This window comes from Fringilla coelebs (assembly GCF_963513975.1).
Source record: "Fringilla coelebs genome assembly, chromosome: 3".
NCBI classification, from domain to species: Eukaryota; Metazoa; Chordata; class Aves; order Passeriformes; family Fringillidae; genus Fringilla; species Fringilla coelebs.
The window spans coordinates 109831780-109857408 of record NC_140030.1 but is presented as its reverse complement, the minus strand read 5'-3'; the positions used below and the strand labels follow the sequence as shown (position 1 = coordinate 109857408).

Genomic DNA, 25629 nt, shown 5'->3' with positions numbered 1-25629 from the left:
GAGCAAAGATCAAATCCATGTCTCTGAGCGCTTCCTAGGCTGGGGGAAGTGTCCTGCGGTTTTTCCGGAGGCTCCAGTTTACAGATACTACAGTGGGAGCTGGTTTTTGGCTCCCTGTAGTGGAGGTTTTCAAAAATCTTGTTTCAAATCTCGCCAGACAAAACTGAGCCTGGCCTGGGCTTAAATCCAGGTGTGATTCGGTGGCAACGTCCCCATCACCCTGCAGGAAGCATCCAGATGCTCCAGCACTAAAGAGAAAGTGGATTGATCACTTCCCCCTGGGAATGGGCAGCACACAGGGCCTGTGGTCACAAGGTGCTCAGGGGTCAGCAGAGGAAATAATCCTGGGGAAACACAGCATTCCCAGGATTCCCACCAGCTGCTATTTGTGTTGGGTCAGGCACATTCTTGGGAGGAACCCAGCCTTCTCCTGAGTGGGGGAGAGGAACAGGCAAACAGTCTAAAAACGGAGCAACCTGCTGGTCACTGGTTGGGCAAGAGAGGATTCTTCCCCTAAGCTGGCTGTCCTTGCTCAGCAGCATTCTTAAAGATCGCTGCTCCTTCCCTTCCCTGCTCCTGCTGGGGGACTGGGACAAAGAGTCTTTTATTCACCCTGATTAAAACAACACTGGAAGTTACTTGGAAGCTGCATGAGAGGAAAAAAAGGCTACCTCAGCTTTGGCAAAACATGACATCTGACATGGCTACAACAGGTAGTAACAGGCAACCAGAGCCTTGTTTAACCCTGCAAAGTTAAAAATTTAAAATACAATTTCCAGTAGATAAACAGATGAAATAATTTTACTCTCACTCAAACTCTTAATTGTGCTAAAATATCCATTACAATTCAGCCCCTACACAATGTCTTTGGTAAGAACTTAATTTTATTGTTACCACATCCTTAGAGAGCCTGAATTTTTCAATCTCCAGGATTGTTTTCTCTCACTTCTCCTAAGTAATCATAGGCCAGCTCTGAGATGTCAAAGGCTCTGTGGGTGTTTTCTGATGACAGCAGGTACTCCAGGGCACCGTCCTTCTCCTGGCTCCTTTTCAGGAAGTCATGGATCACCTTCCAGCGAGACAATTCCACCTCTTCCTCAGCCCATCTGTAGCTGGGGAGGGACATGGAGCAGAGCAGAGGGAACACAGAGTCGTGGTACACCAGGACAAACGCAGACTTCAGGAATTCTTGATCTCTCTGCAGAGAAGAGTGTTTGAAAATACCTCAGTGCAAACACGTAGTGTTGCCAAGCACTTTTCCAAAGTATTGTACATGGGGAAAAAACCCAAACAACTCATTCCCGGTTCCCAGGAAAACAATGAGAAGAGATCTGATCCTCCTAAACACACATCCGTTATCTCGGATCACAGATAAGCCTCCAGCATATCCACAAACCTGAACTCTGCCAGCCTTCCCACAAACTACAGGCACTGAGAGCACTTTGTGTGGGGTATTTATAGTTCTTAAAAGCAGTGCCACATCCTCCCTGCCCTGGAAACCCAAACTCCTCTCATCTCCCTGCTGTCCTAGGTGGAGTGTGGCTCCGATCCCACTCCTTGGAACCAGAGGTGATGCTGCCCCTGGGCACTGGTGTCCTACTCTTTGTGCATGGTGTGACCTGTGTGCTCCCCTGTGAAGATCAGTTTGGAAAACCCAGAGACAAAGGATCAGCCTGGTCAATTATCAAACACATGGGAAAGATCCAAGTCCGGAGTGTCCCAGCCCCAGGAGCGCTGTGCCCGGCAGGGAGCATTTCACAGCTCAGCCTCACGGAACCACATGAGGGGTGAGCATTCAGCAGGCAGCAATCCTCCCCTGGGAGTGGCACATGCCAGTCAGGTAGAACTGGATGGTTCTGGGATCCCGGGGAGTTGCCAATTCCGTGAGCAGATCTGCTCTCCTTTCGGATGAATGGCCCTGAAAAAGCTGCTCTGACTCAGCGGGTGTTTGTTCTGCGTAAACGGGAGCCATCCTTGTGCATCAATTCAGGAGCATGCACAGGAATGAAATACCCCACTGCTGCTTCCAGGAAATCCAGCATTCACAGGCAATGGCTTTCTCATTCAGTTCCTGCAGCTGCTCTCTGTCCAGGGGACAGGATGCAGGACAAAGTGTGGGTGAGCCTGGGGACAACCAGGTAAATTCTCAAGCTGTCTCTGTGCCAAAACATGGATTACAACTCTCTGGGGTAGGGAGATCTGAGGAATTTAGGGGGCCTTTTCCCAGGCAGATTGTGGGAGGACTGAAGCTCAGAGTTTGGAGGAGGGAAGATGATTTTGTGGGCATACACAGCCCCTTTTTGTATCCATGGAAAGCTTTTACCAGCTGACTGTTGGAAGCACATCATGACAGGGAGCCACGCTGGGTACCAACCTGTAACAGGTTCCCCCCTAACAACACTGGGATAAAAAGTCGTAAGTTAATTTAATTTTCCTCCTGCTCCTGGTTTACTGTTACAAATCTGGGTGAGAAATGTTAAGAACTGCATTTACATATCTCTATTTTCTAAACAGATGTATGGTGAGAGGAAAAGCTGAGCAGCAATTCCACTGTCAGGGAGCAGCTAGTTGGAATTACCCTGAATATATGGAAAGAAAAACCTGTAGTTTGTTACCTTCTCAATTCTCTTCAATGTTCTTTCTTTCTCTGCCCAGGCACTCTAAAATGAAATATAAAATCAGAGCAAGGCTGGAGAACTTTTCTCCCAGGACAAAAAAAAAGCTCAAATTTTGCCTGGAAATCCTGACAAGGTTAACATACCCGAAGTGCATCCATCAGGTCTGGCTGATCCAGGAGTTGAGGGAAAGTTGCTAGAACAGGATTACAGATTAAGTCTGGAACAGAAAACAAACACATTCAAGGCTAAGGAAGAATCAGTTTTCAAAGTATTGACACATCCAGGTATTCAACACATCCCCTCCTGTCAGATAATTCCAAAGGGAAAATGAGCTGTGAATGAGTTCTCCAGAGCAGGGAAGGTAGGAGAACTCCCTGAAACCTGTTCTGACTGCAGCCAATTCTCAGTGGCTGAGAGACAGTTAAACCAGGAGAGAGGACACACAAACCCCAGTGCTGGTTATTGGGAACACCAACACGAGCCCTGCCAGAGGTGTTTTCCCTCATTTCTGCACCTGCCTTTTTTATACACAGCTGCAATTGTGCTGCTTAGTTTGGATGTTATGGATAAACACACTTGGGTTCTACCTCAGCCTGGTGTGACATTTTAGGAGAACCAGGGACCAAGTGCACAGTGAATTTTCCTGATGGAGCACATATCCCACTGCACTGGTGTCTTGGTGCTTTTTGGGTCACTTCCATGAGAAATCACTCTGCTCCTGTGATTATTTTAATTAATGAGACTGTGGATAAGATTCCAAGTGATGGAGAGCAAGATTTTGGCTGAAGTGTTTTCTTTATCATGTGATTTCAAATACTCAATGTACTCTTGTCCCTTCACCTTGAAGCTGATGGTAAGTTTGGTAAACATGAAGCATTTACTAATGCCCAAACATTTCGGAGAAGAGAGCCAGGACTGGTGACTTCCGGGAAGGAAAACAGACATTTTCAGTTGTCTATTCCTAAAGTGATGGTGAATTTTGAAATAATAGAAATCTTATTTAGTTGCACAGCTACCAGAGCAACTCCTGGCATAAAGCCTTGCAATGACTTCACATGAAGTCTGAATCCAAAGGGATGCAATTTAACTCCAGGAGAGGTCGTCAGCCTGATCTACTGTCATAAATTATGCAGATCAAATCAGGTAAGTGTGGCAGTTCTCACCTATATAAATTCATATGTAGTACAGTTAAGAAATGTAAATTTTCCTTATTTCAAGTTGGTTTTAAAATGGAGAAGGCTATGAACTATCATTAGTTCTGTTGAATAATCAGGGCAAGACACTGAGTTCTAAATCCAGAATTCTCCAACTTTTGTCTCTCCCTACTGTCAGTAAGTAAATAATAATTAAAAACTAAAAATAAAGAGGCTAACAGCCTGAGTGCCAAAAACATCTCTTACCAAAGGGAGACCTGGCAAGAGTCATTCCCTGGATGAACCTGATCTTCCTCCAGTGCTCACCTGTGCTTTGCATGCTCATCCTGTCCTTCAGGAGGGCATCTCCAAGGATTTGCCGATAAAACACCAGGAGATGGATGTAGCACATGCCCCCAACTAATGTTTCAGGGAGAAAACTGTTGGGAAAATAAGGGACAGCAGTTGAGGTGTTCACTGCAAACACTGCAGATTTCTCTAGGCCATCTGGAATACTTTTTCATTTTATGGAAGCACAAGGACTCACTTCAGGATGTCTTTTGAGTGCACACTCGGGGACTTCACTTTCACCAGAAGCACAGGCTGCTTCCTGAGGCTCATAAGCTGCTGAAAAACCCCAGAGCCTGCTGCAGAAATAGACAGCCCAGATTCACACAGTCAGTTTGAAACAACAGCAACAATTATATTACAAAAATGGGCATTTCAGTGGGTTGAGAACTCTTTCGAGTTTAGTTAGCCTGGTAGCACCCAGCTCCCCGCAGCCAAGGCAAAAGCAGATAAATAATGAAATGCATGCAAAAATAGAGCACACAAACCCAAACCAGGCTGTGGGGACTGTTGTGAAGGAGATGCAGCATTAATCACATTATTATGTTTATAATATATTGAAAAGAAACCACACCTCTCCTCGATATTGATGGGTCAACCTCAACGCCTCTCTCATAGGGAGTTCCACCACTCAGGACCAGCTCATGCATCCTGCCAATAGAGATAAATTTGAAGCCTGTATGATATTGGGAATTCAACTATTTTTGGAATTTAATTGTACTGGGAGGTCAATTATATTAAAAGCCATTAACAGCATTCTTTCTTTTCCACAGCCCAAATATTTTTCTTGTATGGAATTTAGCAATTGTTTCGCTACAATGGTTTTGAGGAATCACCAACAATTAAAATCTTTCATATTTAAAATTAGTTGAAGAATAATGTAACCCCAGTTCTGCCAAGAGTAAGTCACTGCTGAAACAAGCATGAAATTTAATCTGTAATACCATGCTTAATGAAATAGTAGAACAATATTTAAAAAATGAGACTCAGAAGAGATTGAGTTCTAGAACAGTAGAGGCGTCCTGTGGGTATTTTTTTGAGCTGTAACCCAGATAAATCCAGAATACATATACACAATATATATATATATATGTCTACCAATATTTGACAAAAACCATGTCTTGAAAGTCTGAGCTACAATGAATAATTTCTGTCAATAAACAGAAAGTTTTCCTACATTGAATAAAATAAAAATATACACACTTCATTATTCTTTCAGATGACTGGACCCACTAATCATAAATCATAATTCACACTCCAAGAGCAGTGAGAGATTCATTCACAACAACCTGACTCCAGGTCTTGGCAACCAGTCTCCCAATTTTCACCTGGGAAAGGGATAATGCAGCAAAGAAGAGCCAGAATCCCAAAGGACTGGGCTGGATGCCCCCTGCCCCAGCAGTGTGTAAGTTTGAAAGATGAACTTTACTCTCAGTCTCAAACAGATGTGTACACATCTGTGCATAAATACAGGGAGAGCAGGAAAAGGCAACAAACTCACTTGGAAGGAATAGGAATCCCACTGGAAGTGAAAAGCTTCAGAAGGGCCCAGCCACAGCTCAGCTCTCCTCTTTCACCTGTTGACTAGAAAAAAAAAGAGAAATGTAAATTATTTGAGCAGCTGACCCAGAATGAGTGACTGAACCACAATTAATAACAGTAACCACATGAAAATTATTGTAGTTATCCCCTTTTCCTCTTTCACCTTTGTGTGTTTAAAAATCACAATCTGCCTTCTCTGAGGGTTGATTTCTGGCTTTATCATCGATTGTCTTTCTACCTGTTGTGCTTTCCAGCAGCATAGCCCAGATGGACAGGCTCTATCTGGAGCTGGAAACCACTGCCCATACTGCTGAAACAGTTAAAACTTTAAGTTTTCCAACTGTACAGGACATTAGTCTGAAATAAATCACAGAGATGGAAAACTGCAGGAGTGAAGGGAGAACTAGTCCATCATGATCCCATGGCATGGGATCTTTGGCACAAGTTATTTCACTGTTGGTACAGGGACACTCGTGTCCATGAGTCAGAGGGATTTTTATTCTCTAATTAGGGATATTCTCCCATCAGAGAACCCCAGAATGGTTTGGGTTGGAAGGGATTTTAAGGATCATCTTGTTTCACCCCTTGCCATGGGCAGGGATAGCTTCCACTATCCCAGGTTGCTCCAAGCCCTGTCCAACCTGGCCTTGGACACTTCCAGGGATCCAGAGGCATCCACAGCTTCTCTGGGCAGCCTGTGTCAGGACCTCACTGCCCTCATGGAGAAGAATTCCTTCCCAATATCCCACCTATCCCTGCCCTCTGATAGTGGGAAGTCATTCCCCCTTGTCCTATCACTACATGAGCTTGTGAAAAGTCTCTCTCCATCTTTCCTGTAGGCTCCTTCCAGGTAATCCTAGTCTCTAATCCTGTTCTCTAACGAGGGATATTCCCTCACTGGGAACAGCTGGCTCCCTTTATAAACCTGCCCTTGGAGCAATTTCCACTGCACCTCCCCACACTCACATTGCACTTGTACGTGATGCCAAGCTCAAACAAGATCCCAATGTCTGAAGACAGGGAGCTGGATCTGACAAAACAGTCACCATCAAGCAAGCTGGGTAAGATGCCCATCACCTGATACAGAGAGAGGGAGGAGGAAAAAAAGTTAATATACTATTAAAAAAAAAAATCTTGATTTTTAAAGGCCATCAAGCACATCCCTCACTCAACACAAGATCTCAGACCCAATCACACTGCATATAAAAATGAGGAGAGAAGCAATTCCAGTCAAAACTTTCTCCCCTTATTGTCTCTCCATGGAGCACAGCTGTGCCACCAAGGAACACTTTAGTGACACTGAAGGAAGAAGCTGTAAACAGCCAGGGGCTGTATCACCTACCCTTGGAGAAAAGGTCCAAGTTTGAGGATTTTTAGGCAGCCACGTGGCTCTCACTGTGTGAATGTTACTCAGCACCTAAAGTGGGAAGAACAGCTAAGGTCAGTTTTTCTGGAAAGCCCTTTCAGAAAATGCAGGGTTATCCCAGATGGATCCAACACTGCACACAACCAAGACAAATGGAAGAAAACTGCTGGATAATCAGGGTTATGTTTTTACAGAAAGCTGCTCTGCACACACACAGAGGAACAGAGGATCAAGGGCACGTGGAGGAATCTACCCCTGACCCAGCTGCTCCCTGGCCCATCCCAGGGGACAGATCAGCCCAGGAAACACTCATTGCCAAGAACACAAAGGAGCCAGGAGGCACAATGGCAGGCAGGGGACCCAAAATGATGGACTCAGAGAAATGGAGCTGCCACCCCAGCCCCTCCCAGAGCCACCCAGCACAGCCCAGAGCCCCAGGGGCTGGGTGTGACTGTCACCCTGAGTCAGGAGCAGCTCCCTGGCTCACCTCACACTGCTCTGGGGCATTTTGGGGCTGCACCTGATTTACCACGAGAGGAAAGCAGAGGGGGAGAAACCAAAGGCAGAAAAAGGGAGGGGTCCAAGTGCCTTGTGGAGTACCTTGGGTGGAAAGCAGGGCTGAGTGTGCTTGCCTGGCCATGCCCAATGCCCATCAATGCAGTCTGGCCTGTTTTATCATTCAGTTCGGTTCTTCTGGGTGAGTGTGCTCAAACCAGACTCACCTGAGCATAAATTAAGCATCCTGAGAGGCAGGGTGTGTGTGTGTCTCTGAGTGACATGGAGAGGAAGCAGCACCTGAAGGATGCTGGAAGCTCCCAACCTCCTGCAGCCCCTTTTTGGGAAGCAGACACATTCCTTACCCGGCTGCCATCGAAGAGGCAGAGCCGGACGTGCCGGCTGAGGACCCGCACGCCGCTGCCAGGGAGAGGGATCATCTTGCAGCTGCATAAAGTGACAATCAGGGACACTCTGGTGGGTCTGGGATGGATCTGAAACACAGCAGGAAGAGGATTAAGCCTACAGGCCCCACTGCACGTGGTCTCATCTTGTGTTTATGGGCTGAGGTTATTCTCCAACCACAAACCCAGTGCAGTGGTAGCAGCAGGATTTCTTCACAAGCCTTTAGCTCTGCCCCAGGGATGTTTTAGGGGGACAGACAGAAGGTCCCAGCAGAAGAAACATTTGCACCAGAAACGGTGCAAATTAAGACATAATCACCAGCCAAAAGGAAAGAAGGCAAATAAAGTTTGTGTCCCCCTTAGCAGCAATACTCACAGTATTTCTCTCCGAGTTCCACGCCAAGTCTTTGAAAGCCAGCTGGGATGGAGTAAGCTTGGGTTGCAAATAGTGCCTTGCTCGAAACTCTTCACCTACAACAAGAGTAAATTTAAAAACTCTTCATTTTTCAAATGATCTTTATTGTGCCAAAAAGGACAACGCCCAAAATTCATGTCCAGTTGAATATTTGACTAAACAAAACTATGGAATTATCTGCCATGAGCACTGTCTACTATTTCTGAGTGTTCTGAAGTGCTTCATCTCAAAAACACAATAACTTAATTGTAAAAAGAGATTAAACAGCTTTAAACAGAAAGACTAACAAAACGTGAGATATCTTAATATATTTGGTGAAGTTGCCAGTTAGCCAATTAATTAAAATTGAGCCGTATGGATTGGGGTCCAATAGGCTAGTGACCAGGAAGAGAAAGCCACCAGAGAGCCCTGAGAATCCTGCCAGGTGAGATCCCTACCTTCCTCCAAGAGCTGGAAGAGCATGGATGGGCGGAACCCTGCAGGAACTGCCCCTGTGGTGGTCAGGACCTCCGCAGTGTCATTCTAGTGAAAACAAAGGAAAAAGGATGTTACTGGTCCTGCTATTTACCAGCAAATTTCATCTTAATTTACAGCTCTGTTTACAACCAGAAACTTGAGGTATCAACCACCTCTTCTGAAGCATTTCTGTGGCATTTCTTGCTACCAAAGTCTCCCAAAACACAGATGTTAATTAAGAACAATGGTCTTTGATATGAGGCACAGTGTTTGGGAAAAGGCACAGCTTTTCTACAAAATAATGAAGATTATGGCAGGTGAAGCTGCCCTGTAAGAGGGGCACCTACCTCTACAATGGCTCGGACAGCACTCCAGTGGGAATCTGTCCTGGAAGAAAATAGAGGGATTTATAGTAAATCCTCATGTGAACAAAAATTTAGCCACTAAATATTGCTCTGTTTCCAAACAGCAGCAGCTTCACAGCCATATCTGAGGCATTCCATTTACCTTTTTTTAATTTCAGTTCCATCTGCTGTTTCATCCACCACTTCTATGTGTTCCTCTGACTCCTCCTGGCTTTCTTCCTCTTCCTTAGGAACCTGGAATTCACATTTAAAATGGCAAAAGGCTTGATTTCTTCCTAGTTCTGTTATTTAAAATGTCTTCTCCAACCACAGCCCCATATTAATATAAGTTTAGAATAAATTAAGTAAGTTTAGAAAAGGAGATCTCCAGCCTCATGGACAAAAACATAGAGTTATTTCCAAATAACTGGCTTTATTTCCAAACAACCCATGGCATGGTGACTATAAATTACAGATCATTAATCTGTATAAAAGAGCAGAGGTAGGATGAGGACAGAGGTTGCAGCACACCCACCGCAAGGTAGGTCCTGGGAACGAGGCCTCTCTCCCCCTTGGAATTTTCAGCTACCCACCAGCCATCCTCCTTCTTGTCATGTATGAGCAGGATTTCACCTTTCTTTGGCATTGGAGGAAGAGACAGAGACAAAAAAACAAGCAAATATTTAAATGAAAAAGGACTAACTCAAATTTCTCCCCAAATCCCACAACGGGATGAATCCCAAAAGCACAGGATTTATTACAGTTACTGCTTAACTCAGAGTGATCTGCAGTGAAAACCCTTTACAGAGAGATATTTACCACAAATGTGAGATCCCCTTCCTGCTGGGCATCGAAGTTCCCAACAGCAACACATTCTCTAACATTTGGATCATCCAACAACTTCTCCTCATCTTCTTCTTCTTCTTCTTCAGTGTCTTCCTCCTCACTTTCTTCATCTTCACTCTCCTCCTCTTCTTCATTTCCCTCTTCTGCATGAGGGCCTTTCTGGTGTTCCTCACCCCTACCCAAAACAAATCAAATTATTTTTTAGTATCATTCCCACCAAACTTTCTGAAATGCTGTCAAGCCTCTGCAAGGACATTATTTAGATACAGCATTTTCATTTGCTTTGCTCTCTCTGTCCTGAAGAAACTCTCCAAACCTTATATTCCAGCCATTATCCAGCACCCTGAGAAAATCCCAGCAAGTCATAAATTACTTCTCTCCTGAGCACTTCTATTTTCCTCCTTCTGCTATTTTTCAGCTAATTGAGGGGGTGAGATAATGATTTTTCAAGGTCCATTCCAGCCACCCTTTAAAAAAACAGTTGCATTTGTATCTTTAAGCTACTCACCCTGGGTAATTCTTTGTCACATTATCCTGATCCAAGACAAGAAGGAGTTTCTGCAGCTGCTGGGAGAGTCTTAGCAAGAGCTTTTCTTCCTCTTCCTTCCTCTGGCTGTAATTCCCCACCGGCGCAGGCTCATCAGCCTGACAGAGAACCCAACATGCCCCAAAGAATCAAAGTTCCTCTATAAATTAAGTTTTCCAGACATGCTTTACAAGTTTTCCCCTTTCTGGGCTGCTGTCACTCCCTCATTAGTGACAATTTTCTTACCCTTTCACTCTCCCAAGGTGAAATTCTCTGTTAAGTTTTCACCTGGGACTTGGACAAAATAAAGGATTAAGGTTGAGTTTTAAATTATATAAATGGATATAAAAATATATAAATTGGAGAGATGACAAGCAGGGATTGTGCAGTGCTGGGCACTGCTCTAGTCCTGAGGCATCTAAAATGGAACACTGATTTTCTTTAAACACCTTCCATGGTGAATTTTGGAGAAAACCACAAATTAATCTCCATACTTACTTTTTTCAAAGCACAGAGAGCCTTTGTATTCTCCTCCACCAATTCCTTCAGCTGTGTACATCTGCATTGAGAGCAAGACAGGCAGATGGTATTTTCTTAAAATTCTGACCCAAACCACACCTGCTGACTCAAAGGTGTCATTTTAGGTGCTGTGTGTCCCGTCAGGCTGAGAATTTCAAGCCCAAACAGCAGCATTTGCCAGAATCCCAGAATAGCTGGGACTGGAATGGACCTCTGGAGCTCATCCAGTCCAAGCCCACTGCTCAGGCAGGATCACCCAGGGCAGGTGACACAGGAATGCATCCAGGTGGGTTTGGGATGTCTCTGGAGAGGGAGACTCCACACGCTCCCCGGGCAGCTCCTCCAATTCTCTGCCACCCTCGTGTTGAAGTGGATTTGTGTTTTAATTTATGGCCATTGATCCTCATCCTGTTGCTGGGATCACTGGAAAGAGCCTGGCACCATCCCCTTGGCACCTGCCTTGGAGATATTTATATGGATTGGTGAGATGCCCCCTCAGACTTCCCTTCTCCAGACCGTCCTCAGCCCCAGAGGGCTGGGACAGAGCCAGCCTGGACAACAGGAGAGGGAAGGGCAGGGAAAAAGCTGCAGGATCAGGAGAGAAAAGGCACAGAGGGAGCGAACCCGGCTGAGGGTACCAGAGGGGAGGATGAGGGCAGCGCCCGGGGCGCTGGGATGGAGCGGGGGGTTCGGGATGGGGCTCGAGTGAGGGGGTTCGAGGGATGGGGGTCGGGATGGGGTTCGGGATGGGGCTCGAGGGATGGGGCTGGGGATGGGGGTCGGGATGGGGGTCGGGATCCCCTCACCTCAGCCGAAGGGCCTCCCGCTGCCTGGGGGCTGCGGCCGCGCTCTCCGCCCGCAGCGCCTCCACCTGCAACAGGGGACGGGGCGGTCAGGGCCGGGTGGGCGAGACACCCGCTATGGCACCGGCACCAGTACAACCCTGGTACATCCCCGGTCCATCCCCGGGACCGGCCCCGGTCCATCCCCGGTGCAGCCCCGGTACCTGCGCCCGCAGCTCCCGGCTCCGGCGCTGCACCCGCTGCAGCGGCCCCCGCGCCCGCCGCTCCGACATCGTCACCGGGCAACGGGACAGCCCCGGCGCCGCCGGATGACGGGCCCGGGGCGGGGCCGGCACCGCTCCGTGCTCCACGGCCCGCCCCGGCAGCCCCGAGCTCGGAAAAACCCCTCGCACCCCCAACAGACCCGGCGGCGCCTATCTGGGGAGAAACGATGGCGTTTTGTGATCCCAGCGCGGAACCACAGAATAGGTTAGAAGGGACCTCTGGAGACCACCCAGGCTGATGGAAGGATCGCTAAGTTTGGGAAGGAGGTCCAAGATCAAGACCAAGCATTAAGGGCTCTGGGCAGTGCTTTTTCTCCCCCGTGGATCTGAGAACTCCGTAACACCTCTGAAAACCAGCAGCCTCCAATAAATCCCCCAGCGCTCCTTCTCCTGGCATTCTCTAGCAATGGGAAGAAGGAATTTGCTACAGCTACCTTACAATTCCTTATCCAAAGTGCCAGGAGGAATTCTTACTCCTTTATTTCACTTGTTCATTCGCCCAGCCAAAGCATGAGCTCTTTCACCACTTAATTGTCCCCATGCACACCCATAATCGGACTTGTTACATGTGCCCATAAGGCACGTTTTCACATTTATTCCAGAAATAAACACCTAGGAGCACCATGCAATGACTTTTGCTAGTTTATTGTGTTGGCAGCGCTTCCTGGCAAGGGCAGAGCAGCAGGCTTAGAGCTGGACAAGCGCAGACAACCCTTTGAGATGTGAAAATCCGAGAATCATGGAATCGCTGAGCTTAGAAAAGACCTCCGAGATCATCGAGTGCAACCCGTGACCGATCCCCACCTTGTCACCCAGCCCAGAGCACTGAGTGCCACGTCCAGTTGTTCCTTGGACACCTCCAGGGACGGGGACTCCAAACCTCCCTGAGCAGTCCATTCCAGGCTTGGGATCGCTGCTTGCATAGCCTCAGTTCTTTCTTGGGTTAGTCCGACACAGTTTGGGATCTTGCTTTGCGAAGGGAGGAAGAGAAGTCCCGCTATTCTGTAGATGCTGTCCTCTGTGGCAGCACTGCTATCCCAGGGATGATGTCCTTCTCCAGAAGCCCTGCTATTCCACGGATGCTGTCCTTCCTGCTATTCCACAAATGATGTCCTTCTCCAGAAGCCCTGCTATTCCACGGATACTGTCCTTCCTGCTATTCCACGAATGATGTCCTTCTCCAGAATCCCTAGTATTCCACGCATGCTGTCCTTCCCGCTGTTCCAAGGATGCTGTCCAGCCGGCAGCCCTGCTATCCCAGGGATGCTGTCCTTCCCCAGCAGCGCTTCGCCCGTTCCCAGCCGCTCAGGCAGCGCCCACCGGAGCTCCGGATGAGCCGAATCCACCGGAGGAGCCGCCCGGAGCCCGCTGCCAGGGGCTGCCGGCGCTCAGGCCGCTTCCAGCTTCTCCTGCGCGGCGGCGAGGCGGCGCTGGAGGTAGCGCTGCCGCCAGCGCAGGAAGCGGCGGCGCGCCCGGCCCGCCTGCCAGCCCACCACCACCCCGGCGGCGAAGGCGGCCAGCAGCGCCCAGCGCACCACCCGCGGCCGCAGCGCCTCCAGCACCATCCCGGCCCCGCTCCCAGCCCGAGCCCGGCGCCGCCTCCCGCTTCCGCCGCCGCGGGGGCGGGACCGGCCCCGTTAAAGGCGGCGGGGCCGGGGAGGCGCCGCGTCCGCCCGCGCCATGGCCGAGGCGGCAGCGCAGGTAGCGCCTCGCCCCGCGGCTCCCCGAGGCACCCTCGTCCCCTTCTCCCTGCCGTCGGTAACTCCGCGGAGTTTCCCCGCAGCTCCTCACACGCTGTCTTGTGTTTTCCCCAGGATCTCCTGCTGGCAGCGGCGTTTGTCTCCGATGCGCAGTACAACAGGAATATTCCTTTCAAGACCTCTCCGGAGGCTGTCAGGTAAGGAGGGATGCGCCCCCCGCCCCGACCGCACCTGTGGAGAGCCGGCCGTGTCCGTGGCCAAACAGCGACAGCCGGGAGAAGTCGGGGGCGCTAAGAGGGGTGGATGGGTGGGGCGCCAAAAACTGGACTTCAGCTGAAATGCTTAAAACGAGGCTCAGTGCATCCGTATGTTGAAGATGGGAATTGACATTAAAAAGTTGTGGTTTGCTGGAGGGGAGAAAGTAAAACTAACATAAAATCTTCCAAGCCTCTGGGGCAATGAAGAGTGTGGGAGGCTTGGTCAGCCCTCAGCTGTGTGGAAGGTGCTGCAGTGGCAGAACCAATATTTTTTGTTTACTATAATAAATATTCTGTTGTTTAACCCTGCTCTGAAAGGCAGTATAGTATCCATCAGCTCTGAGACTGATTTGGAAACAAATTGCCAAACTCCTTGCTGGCAGAAATGTTTGTTTGGGACAGCAGGTGCTGTTCTTCCAGTACAGGTTTGGTGATGCCCTGGGGATGTGCCCTGTAGCCTTTATTTATGGTGCCTGTGCCTTCTTCCTCCAGGCTTTATCACCTTTACAACCACTGGATGATGCGAACAGCCACCTACTTCTTCATCTTCCTCAACCTGTCCCTTGCCCTGTTTGAGGAACCTGCTGTGTATCCGCTCCCCTTCCTGGTGAGTTTGTGGTGTAGGAGCAGCAAATGCAGCTGCTGGAGCCAGCAAGGGCTTCTTGCTTCAGAGTGGTTGTCAGAGGTGCCAAGGTACAGTGGAAGGTGATGTTTTTGTGGTATCTTTGATCCTCTGCTCTGGTGAGAACCCACCTGGAGTCCTGCATCCAGCTCTAGGTCAGGACCAGCATAGGAAGGACATGGAAAGTTGGAGTGAGTCCAGAGGAGGTCACCAAGTTGATCAGAGGGGTGGAACAGCTCTGCTGTGAGGAAAAGCTGAGATAATTGGGGTTGTTCAGCCTGGAGAAGCTTCAGAATGACCTAATTGGCTCTTCCAGTACTTGAAATGGTCAACAAGAAAGATGGAGAAAGACTATTTCCAAGGGCCTGGAGTGCCAGGACAAGGGGGAATGGCTTCCCACTGCAAGAGGGCAGGATTAGATGGGAGATTGGAAATAAATTGTCCCCTGTGAGGGTGGTGAAGCCCTGGCACAGGTTTGCCAGAGAAGCTGTGGCTGTCCCATCCCTGGAAGTGTTCCAGGCCAGGCTGGACAGAGCTTGGAGCAACCTGGGGTAGTGGAATGGGATCATCTTTATGGTCCCCTTCAACCCAAGTGATTCTGTGACTTTATAATTCTGTGATCTGTTTGAAATGGGGACCAAAAAGGCCCAGGAGCTGGCCAGGGACTGTAGGAGACATTGTGGTCACCAGCAATGGCCCACGTGACTGTGGCCAAAGTCATGTTGCTGTTTTCCATCTCAGAGACTAATTCCAGCCTTCTCTGGGACTCCAGTCCAGTCCTCATGCATGAAAGCAGAAGCCAAGTTTTACTTGAGGCCAGACTTTTCTGCAGCCTTTATATTTGTCCTGCACCAGTGTGATTGTGAAAGATGTACTCCTTGAATCCTAAGCAAACACGGACTTGCTGGCTTCAACCTGCCTGTGGCAGGGAATTCTGCAAAAGGAAGCTTGAAATTGTTGCTCTGCCTGTTTTTCATTGTGCAAAAAGGAATATTGCTGCTCCTGGTTGTGCTGGCTGAGCCCTGCTCTCTCTGCAGGCCACCTCAGTGCTGGAGGTGTTGTGCCTTCTGGTGTTCCTCGGCCGGCTGACACACTTTGCCAAAGTCACCCTGCACAACGTGTTCTGGAAGGACACCAAGAACATCTGCATCATGGTGGCAATCCTGGTGAGTTGGGCCCAGGGGAGATGAGTTTTTTCCCCCTCATGTGGCTTTCCTGGGATCCCAGACCTGGCATACACAAGCCATGGCCAAAACAACGAGATCTCACAAACCTGTCACGTGTCACCTCTCCTGTATCAACAAACACTTCACTGTCTAGACGCATTCCAGCATTACTTCTGGGAGCTTTCCTTCTTTCTTCCACAGCTATCCCTGGCAGACCTGGCCATATATGGGGTCCTCAGGCTGTATGGTGTGAGGAGCATCCGATGGTCAAGGATTGTGAGGCCCATCTTCCTCATCAACTTCGCAGAGAGTCGCCAGGTAAAGAAAAGGTCTGGTGGGATGTCCAGGGATCTGGTGGGATGTTTTTTCAGACACCCCGCTGCTTTCCACAATCCAGGGGCTGTAGCAGAAAGGTTTTATGGCAGAATTTAGGATCCTGTGAGAGAAGGTTTGTTTCAGAAGTGGCCTGAAGCAGTAATTTTAGGTGGGCAAAAGGGTGGATTCACACAGTACCACAGAAAAAAATCCCTTGTGTTTCTCCCAGAGTCAGGGGCCAGGTTACTGATTTCTGGAAGTCTCCTGGGTAAACAAGTGTCATGGTGTTGTCAAGCCTGTTGTCCAGATTTGGACTCTGATTCCTCTCAGCACGGAGAGATCTTTGTCCTGCTGCCCAAGGCTAGTCTGGTCCTGACTTACAAGTGAACAAACTGCAATGTGGAGGCCTGGGGGAGGGAGCAGCTCAACATTTGGGCTCAGAGCCTGTGTTTTGTGGCCTGGAGTAATGGATTTCTGTCCCTGACTGGTTCCCTGCAGCAAGAACATCCGAGCAGTGCCCTGGGGCCGTCTGTCCCTTGGCTCCTGAGCTCACTGTCATGTGTAGCTGAGGCCTTTCCTTCTAGGATCCCCCTGAAGAACAAGGAGGAAAGGCCTGGGGCTCTTGCACCCCAGTTAGGGGTTTGATCTGGGGGTGGTGAGGGGAAGAAGGGCTGCCGCGTTGCCTCTGAAGGTTCCCTTGTCCCGGCAGATCCGGAGGGCGTTCCGCAGCATCCGCAACACGCTGCCGGAGATCACCTACGTCTTCCTGCTCTTCATGTTCAGCCTCCTCATGTTCTCCCTCATGGCCTTGAAGCTCTTTGGAGAGAGGTGTGGGTACTTCCTTTGCTCCTGGGATACTCTGGGCACACTCCCAGCAATTCCTAGGGAATGCAAGCACCGCTCCTGTTGCGGGACGTGTGATCCCAGTGCTTAACTCCAGGCTCTCCTCTTCCTCCCAGGAATCTCCAGACACCAGAAGGCTTGCCCTACTTCAGGAACTACCTGGAGATTGTGTTTGACCTCTACGTGCTGGTGACCACGGCAAACAGCCCGGATGTCATGTATGGATGTCACGTGTAGATGCTCAGATCTCTTCCTCTCATAGTGCTCTCAGGGTGCAGCCTCTAATTTGCACAGCAGAGTTAAAATTCTGTGGGTGGTGGGCTCTTCATCCCTATCTCTTCTGGGTTCCCGTTGTAGTTTGTGCTGGGAAGGTGCTGTCAGGAGTAGGACAGGGAGCAAGGGCTCGGTCATCCATGTGCTGGAAATATCTTCAGCACAACTGCGATGGTACAGTGGCCCTGGGAATTTAAACTGAGAAATAAAATGGTGCTCATCCTAGAGCAAGTGGAAAAGCAGATGTGAGAGCAGCAAGGGTCTGAGGCCAAAAAATAGCATCTGGCTGAGGCATTGCCTCATGTCTGCTCTTAAATTTAGCTGCACTGGCAGAGATTTCATCTCTGTGCTGTCTTCTGCGCCCCTTCAGTCAGGGCCTGACAGAGCAGGATGAAAACCCAGCAGAAGAAAAGTGTTCTCTAAGTGAACTAATGCAGTTTTTAGCTTTTACCTGACAAGTTTGATCTGGCAGTCCAAAACAGCCCTTGGTAGGAAACCCACGGGGCAGTCTGTTTTCTCGTGGGCTCACTTTTGTCAGTCTGGCAAGCAGCAATCCCTCTCCCCTCCTCTAGGATGCCAGCGTTTGACTTCAGCTCCTGGTACGCCCTGTTCTTCATCGCCTTCGTCATCGTCAACACTTACATCTTCATGTCTCTCTTCCTGGCTGTGGTCTACAACAACTACAAAAAACACCTGAAGGTAATGCCTGGAGGGGCTTGTGCCCAGTGGCTTCCTGCTGTTCTCTGTCAGGAGCCTCTTGGAAAGCTTTGAGAAGGGGAAAGAGCTTCTTGCCTTTGGTGTTCTGCAAACAACAAGCACAGACCCACTTCTCATATCATGGGGTTGTTGGGAGTTCTGCTGTTGGCATTGAATGAAATATTCTGTGGTGTTTCCCACAGATAAGAAGCCCATTCTGCATTATCTTGGAGGCTGAGTCCTAGCTCAGGAATGCTGTCTCCGTGCAGGGAACTGGTTTTTTTTTTGCACAGCATCTCTGCATGTGCTCTGAGAGCAAGGGAGCTGGAGGTCTGAGTAAATCAGAATTTTTGTTCTGCCCAAACTGGGTAGGGGCAGTTTGGAATTTGTGATCAAAGGAGGAGAGCTAGGAATTCTTGGGTGCTCCCATGAGGGGTTTGGATCTTTGTCAGGGAGTGCTGGATGTCCCTCTGCTCAGTCATGTGCAGAAGAGGATCCCCACCCCTGCTCTCAGCAGGATTCACTTGTGGATGGGAAGCATGTGTGGACACATCCTCTTTGCTTCTGTGGCCATGCAGATCCCGTGATCTTTGTCACCTCCTTCCTGTCTGACACTACCCTTTGTCTTTCCTTCCGGTTTTTCAGTGCTGTCCCAGCATCCAGCAATCTATTGATCTTTCCAGAGCTCGGTGTGGAGAACCCACGGATGCTGTTAAACACCAATTCTCACCCCCCTCCCTCACTAGCTGTGCCCTGCTTTGTGTCCAGTGCCATTCCCCTGGGTCTCTTCTTGCATCTCTGTGCTGTGCAAATGAGTTTATTTGTTAAAGAAGGGGGGAGGGCTCCTGGAGCCCCCTGACTCCCAGCGCTCTCTCCAGAACGAGATCCGTAAACTCGCCTACATGAAGCGCCGCAAGATGATCGAGGCCTTCAACCTGCTGAAGGAAGAGGAGGGAGAGCAGTTCGTGGTCCGGGAGGCCCGCTGGAAGCAGCTGGTCAAGCTGGTGGCTCCTGACACCAGCAATTCCCATCGGGAGCTGCTGCTCCGCATCTCGGATGACGAGCAGAAAGGGTTCGTAGGTGAGCAGTGGGGACTGGGGAGGAGCCAGGAGGCTGATCCTTCCAGGGCTTTGGCATTGGGATTTTTGATCTGTAATGGCCCCAGAGGGACTCAGAATCACAGTCACTGAGGTCGGGAAAGACCTCCAAGGCAGATCCCAACCTGTGCCTGTTCCCCCCAGAGCAGAGTGCCATTTCCAGGAATGGGGTTTCCGGGCCCCTCTTCCTGTTTCCCTCCAGATTCCTGGAGTCCCGAAAGGTTGTTCTTGCTGCCTGTGCTATAGCCCATGTCCCACACACTGTGAGTGGCCCTTCGTGGCCATTTGGTGTCAGGCCAAGCGTTCCATGGCATGTGGGCCCTCCCGTTCTCAGCAGAGGATGTGGAAAGCCTCCCTTGTTATCGGATGCAGTGTGGCTCCCCACACAGTCCTCTGGAGCAGGAATATCCGGAGGGATGGGTCACTCTCCTTGTTCTGAATCCTTCTGTGGTGGTGGTTGGCCCATGGTTCGAGCCAATTCCCCGGGAATGGGGCGGAGAAGCTGCTTGAATTCCAAGTTCAGCCTGTTGTGGTGGGTACCACTCTGGGATGGGCTTTGCTGGGAGCCGAGACCGAGGAGCCCGGATGGCTGCCTCTCCTGCGGGCTCGGATGTGCTTTTAGCAGGCACTGTTTGTTTGCCATGAGATCGGGCTGACACTGACACTCTGCTGCAGACAAGAAGTCCTTCGTGCAGCTGGCAGACCTGCTCAACATCCAGGTGGTGACGCTGAAGATCCGCAGGCACCCCCTGGCGCGCTGGGCGCCGGCGCTGTACGGATCCGCGCCCAGCCGGCTCCTGCGCAGCCTCGTGAGGCACAGGTGAGCTCTGCCCCGGCACAGGTGAGCCCTGCCCCGGCACAGGGCTCTCCTGGCTGCCCTGCTGGGGAGGAGAACCCCTCAGGGCTCTGCTGCTGCTCCTGGCCTGCCTTGGTCAGTGTGGAGGAACCGGCTGTGGCTGTGGGTGAGGCCCCGCTGCCTGAGCTGGGTTTTGCTGACATCAGGCTGTGCTTTGTGTCTTGCCATGCACTTAGATCTGCTCCTGGCTCAGCAGTCTCTGCTGCAGAGCTGTGTCCTGCTGTCTCATTAGCCCTGGGAGTTCTGGAGTTCTCTAGAGCTCTCTTTCACTCCTGAGCCTTCCCAGGATCCCAAAATCGCCGAGGTTGTAAGGAACATCTAGGGATGGGCTAGTGGAACCCCCCTGCTCCAAGCAGGGTCAGCCACAGCAGGGTACTCAGGGCTGTCGTAGCTGGGTCTAGAGTATCCCTAAAGGATGGAGGCTCCATAACCTCTCTGCAACCCCTTCCAGTGCTTGATCACTCCCAGTAAAAAAAAAAAACCCCAAGCAACTTCTTTGTTTAAGTGGAAGTTCCTGAATTTCAACTTGTGCTCCTTGCCTCTTGTGCTTCCACTGGATATCCCTGAGAAGAGTCTGGCTCCATCCTCCCTGCACCTTCCCATCAGGTATTTATGCACAGGAGCTGCTCCTGACCCCTCTCCCTGTCAGGCTGGACTAGCCCAGCTCTCCCAACACATCACATTGCACTGTCCTGTCATTGTCAGTTCTGTGACCTTTGGTGCTCCAGCTCTGTGTGCTCAGGCCTCTCTAGTACTGGGGAGCCCAGCTGACCCTGGTTCCTCCCTCAGCACCCCCAAGTGTGGCCTCACCAGTACTGAGTAGGTGGGGAAAAATCACTTCCCTGGGCCTGTTGGCCAAATTCTCTGTTGGACTTCAAGAGCAAAACTAAACTCTTCAGTGACTCCCCCAAATTCGCAGGTTTGAGGAGAGCTTATGGGTAAAGAATTTTTGAGAGAGGAGGCAAAGAGCTTCTGAACTAAGTGTGTGACTTTGACCTTCCTGGGAGCTGCAGACTGATCTCTCTTGGTTCTTGCAGGGCTTTTGTTTGGACCTATGATGCCATCATCCTGATAAATGCTGTCTTCATTGCTCTGGATGAGGAAAGCCCCTACATTTCCTATGCAGAGTGGGTGTTCCTTGCCCTGTACATCATCGAGATCCTCCTGAAGGTCTACACTTATGAACCCAGGGAGTTCTTTGGCAAAACCCAGTTCTGGAACTGGTGAGTGGGCTGGAGGCTTGTGTGGAGTGTGCTGAGTGCTGTGCTCAGCTCCTCGAGGACTGAAAGGCTCCGAACTCCTGTGCCAGGGTGTGTTTAAGGTGAATCAGAGGTGGTTGTGTGCCTGTAGCCTGAGCCTGGCCCTGATGTGAGGAGCAGGGGTCACTCCTTGTTTAAACCCCACTCCTGTCCCTGTCCCCCAAAATCTAACAGCAGTGCCTTCCCTCGTGCCAGGTTTGATACCCTCATCATCTTTGCTGCCCTGACTGCAACGATTCTCAATGCCACCCTCAAGTCCAGTAAGTGCAGCTTGAGCAGCCTGCATGCCTTGGGAATCTTGGTGTCCTCCCCAGCCTTCTGCCAGCACCTCCAGGAATTTCTGGAGGGTTTCTAAGAACTAACCCAGTCTTCCTTTTTTTTATTTTATTTTTTTTTTTAGCTCCCTGTTATAATGTTTATCAAGGACACAACCGTAACAAATGAAAGAATTTTATCTAAACACCTCCCTGCTTTATTTTCATAATAAAAATGTCTTTGTTATTTTTTTCAGCCATGAAGTACAACAGCCAGCAGATCCTGGACATTGTGTTCATCCTGAGAGTCCTCAGGCTGATCCGGATTGTTGACAGCATTCAGAGGTGAGGAGGGAAGTGGGGTGGGAGGTGGTTTTTGGGGAGGGGCTGCTCTGTGCCAGAGGAGCTGCTTTGTGTGCCCAGCACTGACCATGGCCACGCCACAAAGCTTCCCAAGGCCTTGTTCCAGCCTGCCTGGGATGAGCCCAGTGGCTGCAGCCTCTCTGGGATGTGGGGAGCGTGTGGTGGCTGGCGGGGGTGTGACAATGGTGTGACAGTAACCAGCGTGGGCTCCCTGCAGGTTCCAGGTGATCATGAACACCCTGATAAACATCGTCCCGACCATGCTGACTTTTGGTGGGCTCACCCTGGTAAGAAATCCCAGTGTGTTGGCTCAAAGCACTCCAGTTTCACAGAAGTGTGTCATAAATCTCACGCTCATGCTGTTTCCAAGGGGGTAAATGCAATTCCCTGGATGGCAGGCCCCTGGAACTGTAAGTATCGTTTGAGTCGTGGCCATTGTGCAAGCAAAGGGCTGCATTCCTGCTTTTTCCTGGATCAGGACATCCTCCTTGGATCCATGGGGTGTTCTGGCAGCCTGGGCTTTGCATCTTAAAGAATCAAATCATGGTTTGGGCAAGAGGCTGAATGAGAAACTTGGATTTCAAATGAGTTCCTAAAATGAGTTTCTGTAATGATTTGGGAATATTTCCTATCTGTGTATTTGTAGTTCTTGGCTAATTATTCCTGCTTGGTGATTGCTGTTGGGTGGCTTGGGGCTCTTGGAGTCTGTGCTGCCCTCCAGCCCTTTGCTGTGCCTGTGGAAACTGGAAAACCTGCTGGGGTGCTGAGCTTGCCCTGGGGCTTGCAGCTTGCTGGAGAAGCAGGTGATGGGGTTTCTCTTCCCAGGTTGTGTATTGTGTGTTTGCTATCATTGGCATGGAGTTATTCCACGGGAAAATCCAGTACTTCCCAGCCAACTCAGACGCTCCTCACGCCCTGGAGTGTGGGAATCCAGCTCTCAAGGATTCCCTGTTTGCCCGAGGGAGGTACTGCAAGAACAACTTCAACGACTTCGCCTCGGCCTTCATCGTCCTCATGGAGCTCACTGTGGTCAACCAGTGGCACGATATCCTTTGTGGGACACGTTCCCAGCTGCATCCTTGGGACCTTGCTGGGTTCCTGGCTCCTCCCTCAGCTCCTCCTTTCCTCTTTTCCCTTAACTCCCACCCCACTCTTTGCCAATGGATTTGCCTACGTGACAGCTCAGCCTGCCAAGCTCTACTTCATTGCCTTCCACATTGTGATGGTGATAATCATTGTCAAGTAGGTTTTTTGGGGTGATTTCCTCTGCTTTGCATGGAAAAGGGGATCTGCCCCTGTCAGGGCACTGCTGGTGGGTGCTGGGGTCACCCACTGGAGACAGGTGGGATGTGTCTAGAGGGACCTGCTGCATTCTTGTCCCCACTGTGTGGTGGTGTTCACAGGGGTCCCGGGATGAGGGAAGAGATGAGAATCTTGACTCCATGTTTCAGAAGGCTGATTTATTATTTTATGATCTATATTAAAAGAAAATTATATATTAAAACTACACTAAAGAATAGAAGAAAGGATTTCATCAGAAGGCTAGCAAGGAAAAGAATGGAATGATAAAAAAGCTCATGCCTCTCAGAAAGTCTGAGCCAGCTGACTGTGATTGGCCATTAATTAGAAACAACCAACATGGACCAATCGAAGATGTTGCATTCCACAGCAGCAGATAATCATTGTTTTTCTTTTCCTCTGAGGCTTCTCAGCTTCTCAGGAGAAAAGTCCTGGCAAAGGGATTTTTCAGAAGATATCATGGGTGCCCCTCTGACCTGGAGGGGATGGAGCACTGGGGAATGAGCCTGGGCATGCTGGGACGGTGAGTACCAGGCAGGAAATGCTGTCTCAGTTCTGCTCGTTATTTCTTTCAGCATCTTCGTGTCCTTCATCCTGGAAGCTTTCTTTGTGGAGTACTCCCTGGAGAAGAGTGAAGTGGAAACTGCCATCGAGCAGAAAATCCAGGAGCTGGGAATGGGAGTCCAAGAGTAAGCCCCCAAATGTACCCAGGCTGGATGTGGCCAATTTGGCACCACTGATGAGGGAAAACCACCCTCTGTGTCAGGGTGTGAGCTGACATTCTCCTTCCTTGTCACAAAGTTCTGGCTCATCTTTCTGAAAAATGGAGATTCCTCTTCCCTCTCTTGAAGTTCTGGCACCTCTGCTGGCTTAGGTGCCAGTAGAAGGCCACTGGTGTTGGCTTTGCTGCCTCCTGTGGCTCTTCCAGCTGGGAATTCAGCCCAGAGGACCGGAAAGATGCTGGAAGATAACCCATGGCTGATGCTTGTCCTGCCCCACTGAGCACCCATCCCTGCCGGGCTCCCAGGGTGGGATGTGAGCCCTTCCCAGGGTGATTCCTGGCCCTTGCTGTGCAGGGATGAGCTCCAGCATGAGCAGCTCCTTGACAACATGGAGAGCACAGAGCAGGAGCTCGAGGGGGAAGGTGGAACCAAGGCACAGAGCAAAGGGCTGGTGTTCAAAATTGCCTCCAAACGTAAGTGTGACCCTCCAGCGTGTCCAGGCCTGAGGCTCCTAGCTGCTCCTGGGGAAGCTCCCAATCCCTGCTGCTCCCTTGGGGCTATAAAAGCAGCCACTTTGGGAAACTTTGGGACAGCTGTGGACATGTGATATTTGTTGTTTGTTTTTACTTCTCTAGCATCCTCTCCTCTCCCACCTCATCCCTTCCGTGTGTGCCTTGTCCTCAGTAGCTTCCCTCTGGAGACGCTGCCCTGCTGCCAGAGGTCCTGCTGTGCCAAGACACCTGTTTCCCTTTCTCCTTCCTCTGGGGGCTTTGCATTCCTGCTGCCTCGGATCCTTTCTTCTGCCTCGGTGACTACTTCTCTCCTTCTCCTGGCTTTCCTGCTGTACCTCAGCTTTCCACTGTGTGGGAACAGAAGGGCTTAAATCCCAGATAATGGATCAAGAAGGGCTCGGAGTACTTACAGTAGATGGGATGGAACAGCAGGGAGTGTAATTTGGGGGATTTTCTTGCCTGTTTTAAGGTGTCCAGAGGAGCACATCTGGTGCTCAAAGGGCATTTTTTTGTCCCCCAGGATACAGGACAGTGGATGCTCTGCTCCAGCGCATGTTCGAGGCAGAGATACCCCTGGAGGACGAAGGCCCTTCCTTTGAAGAGATCCTGAACTTGTCCCCCACCTCGGCTGTTCCCAGGAGCCCGAGTTCCGAGAGTGCAGCCTGAATGGGGGGATCAGGGAATGGAGCTCATTCCCGGCTGTCCAGGTGCTCCCTGGCTGCTCCCACGCGTGGGGCCCGGGTGACACGGTGGGAGCAAACAGCTCTGTCCTGTAAAGGAGCTTTATCTCATGTAAAGTCTCATATAAACCTCTGGAATGCGGGCAGGAGTCGGAGTCCCCGGCCGTGCCCGGGGCTGGGACGGTGCCGCGGGCAGTATGTTATGGAATAACTACTACTTGTAACTGGAATTGTATCGCAGCACTTTTATATGCAGCTCTGGAGCGGTGTACGCTGAATGAAGCAGCTCTTTAGCACAATAAATTCAGCAGTTTGGAAAAACGATGGAATATCTCCGAGTTAATGGGGGGGGAGAGGGTTGCGGCTGCTCCATGATAATGTGCGGGGCTTGGAGGTGGGAAATGAGGAGGGGGGAGAGGAGCGGGGCCGGCTCCTCGCTCCCAGGGGGCTGCCCAGCCTTTCCCTTTTCCCAATCCCTCCTTTCCCTTTTCCCAATCCCTCCTTTTTTTTCCCCAATTCCTCCTTTTTTTCCCCCGCCTTTTTTCCCTTGGGCTTGGCTCCAGGGCGCCGTCCCGCGGCCGCGGCGGGAACTGCACCAGCGGAGGGCGGTGTTTCCTGTGTGATTGATTGGTGCAGC

At 50.3% G+C, this 25629-nt stretch overlaps 2 protein-coding genes across 6 annotated transcripts; one reads left to right on the top strand and one right to left on the bottom strand.

The window, feature by feature from the left end:
- Positions 1-844: 844 nt before the first annotated feature.
- On the bottom strand, positions 845-12109 carry NPHP1 (nephrocystin 1). 2 transcript variants are annotated; one of them, XM_084201777.1, is made up of 20 exons: positions 12019-12109; positions 11819-11883; positions 10992-11052; positions 10476-10612; positions 9941-10142; positions 9657-9758; positions 9285-9376; positions 9125-9164; positions 8759-8843; positions 8283-8377; positions 7868-7996; positions 6984-7058; positions 6608-6718; positions 5601-5683; positions 4674-4750; positions 4299-4398; positions 4079-4191; positions 2762-2835; positions 2616-2660; positions 845-1198 (listed from the first exon to the last, which is right to left on the bottom strand). In XM_084201777.1, exons 1-20 carry the CDS (start codon positions 12085-12087, stop codon positions 920-922), a joined length of 2034 nt encoding a protein of 677 aa, XP_084057903.1. In that variant the 5' UTR covers positions 12088-12109; the 3' UTR covers positions 845-919. The 2 variants fall into 2 exon arrangements, with proteins under 2 accessions (XP_084057903.1, XP_084057904.1); XM_084201778.1 differs by having other exon boundaries at positions 4299-4395.
- Positions 12110-13655: 1546 nt separating this feature from the next.
- LOC311151235 (two pore channel protein 2-like) lies at positions 13656-25254 on the top strand. 4 transcript variants are annotated; one of them, XM_084201558.1, is made up of 20 exons: positions 13656-13779; positions 13893-13975; positions 14528-14642; positions 15695-15823; positions 16025-16141; positions 16848-16966; positions 17098-17199; positions 17827-17953; positions 18829-19030; positions 19723-19867; positions 20941-21126; positions 21358-21422; positions 21674-21761; positions 21997-22066; positions 22605-22824; positions 22931-23021; positions 23654-23767; positions 24155-24273; positions 24488-24608; positions 24833-25254. In XM_084201558.1, the coding sequence occupies exons 1-20, from the start codon at positions 13759-13761 to the stop codon at positions 24909-24911; spliced, it is 2313 nt and encodes a 770-aa protein (XP_084057684.1). In that variant the 5' UTR covers positions 13656-13758; the 3' UTR covers positions 24912-25254. The 4 variants fall into 4 exon arrangements, with proteins under 4 accessions (XP_084057684.1, XP_084057683.1, XP_084057682.1 ...); XM_084201557.1 differs by having other exon boundaries at positions 24485-24608; XM_084201556.1 differs by having other exon boundaries at positions 24436-24608.
- Positions 25255-25629: the final 375 nt, after the last annotated feature.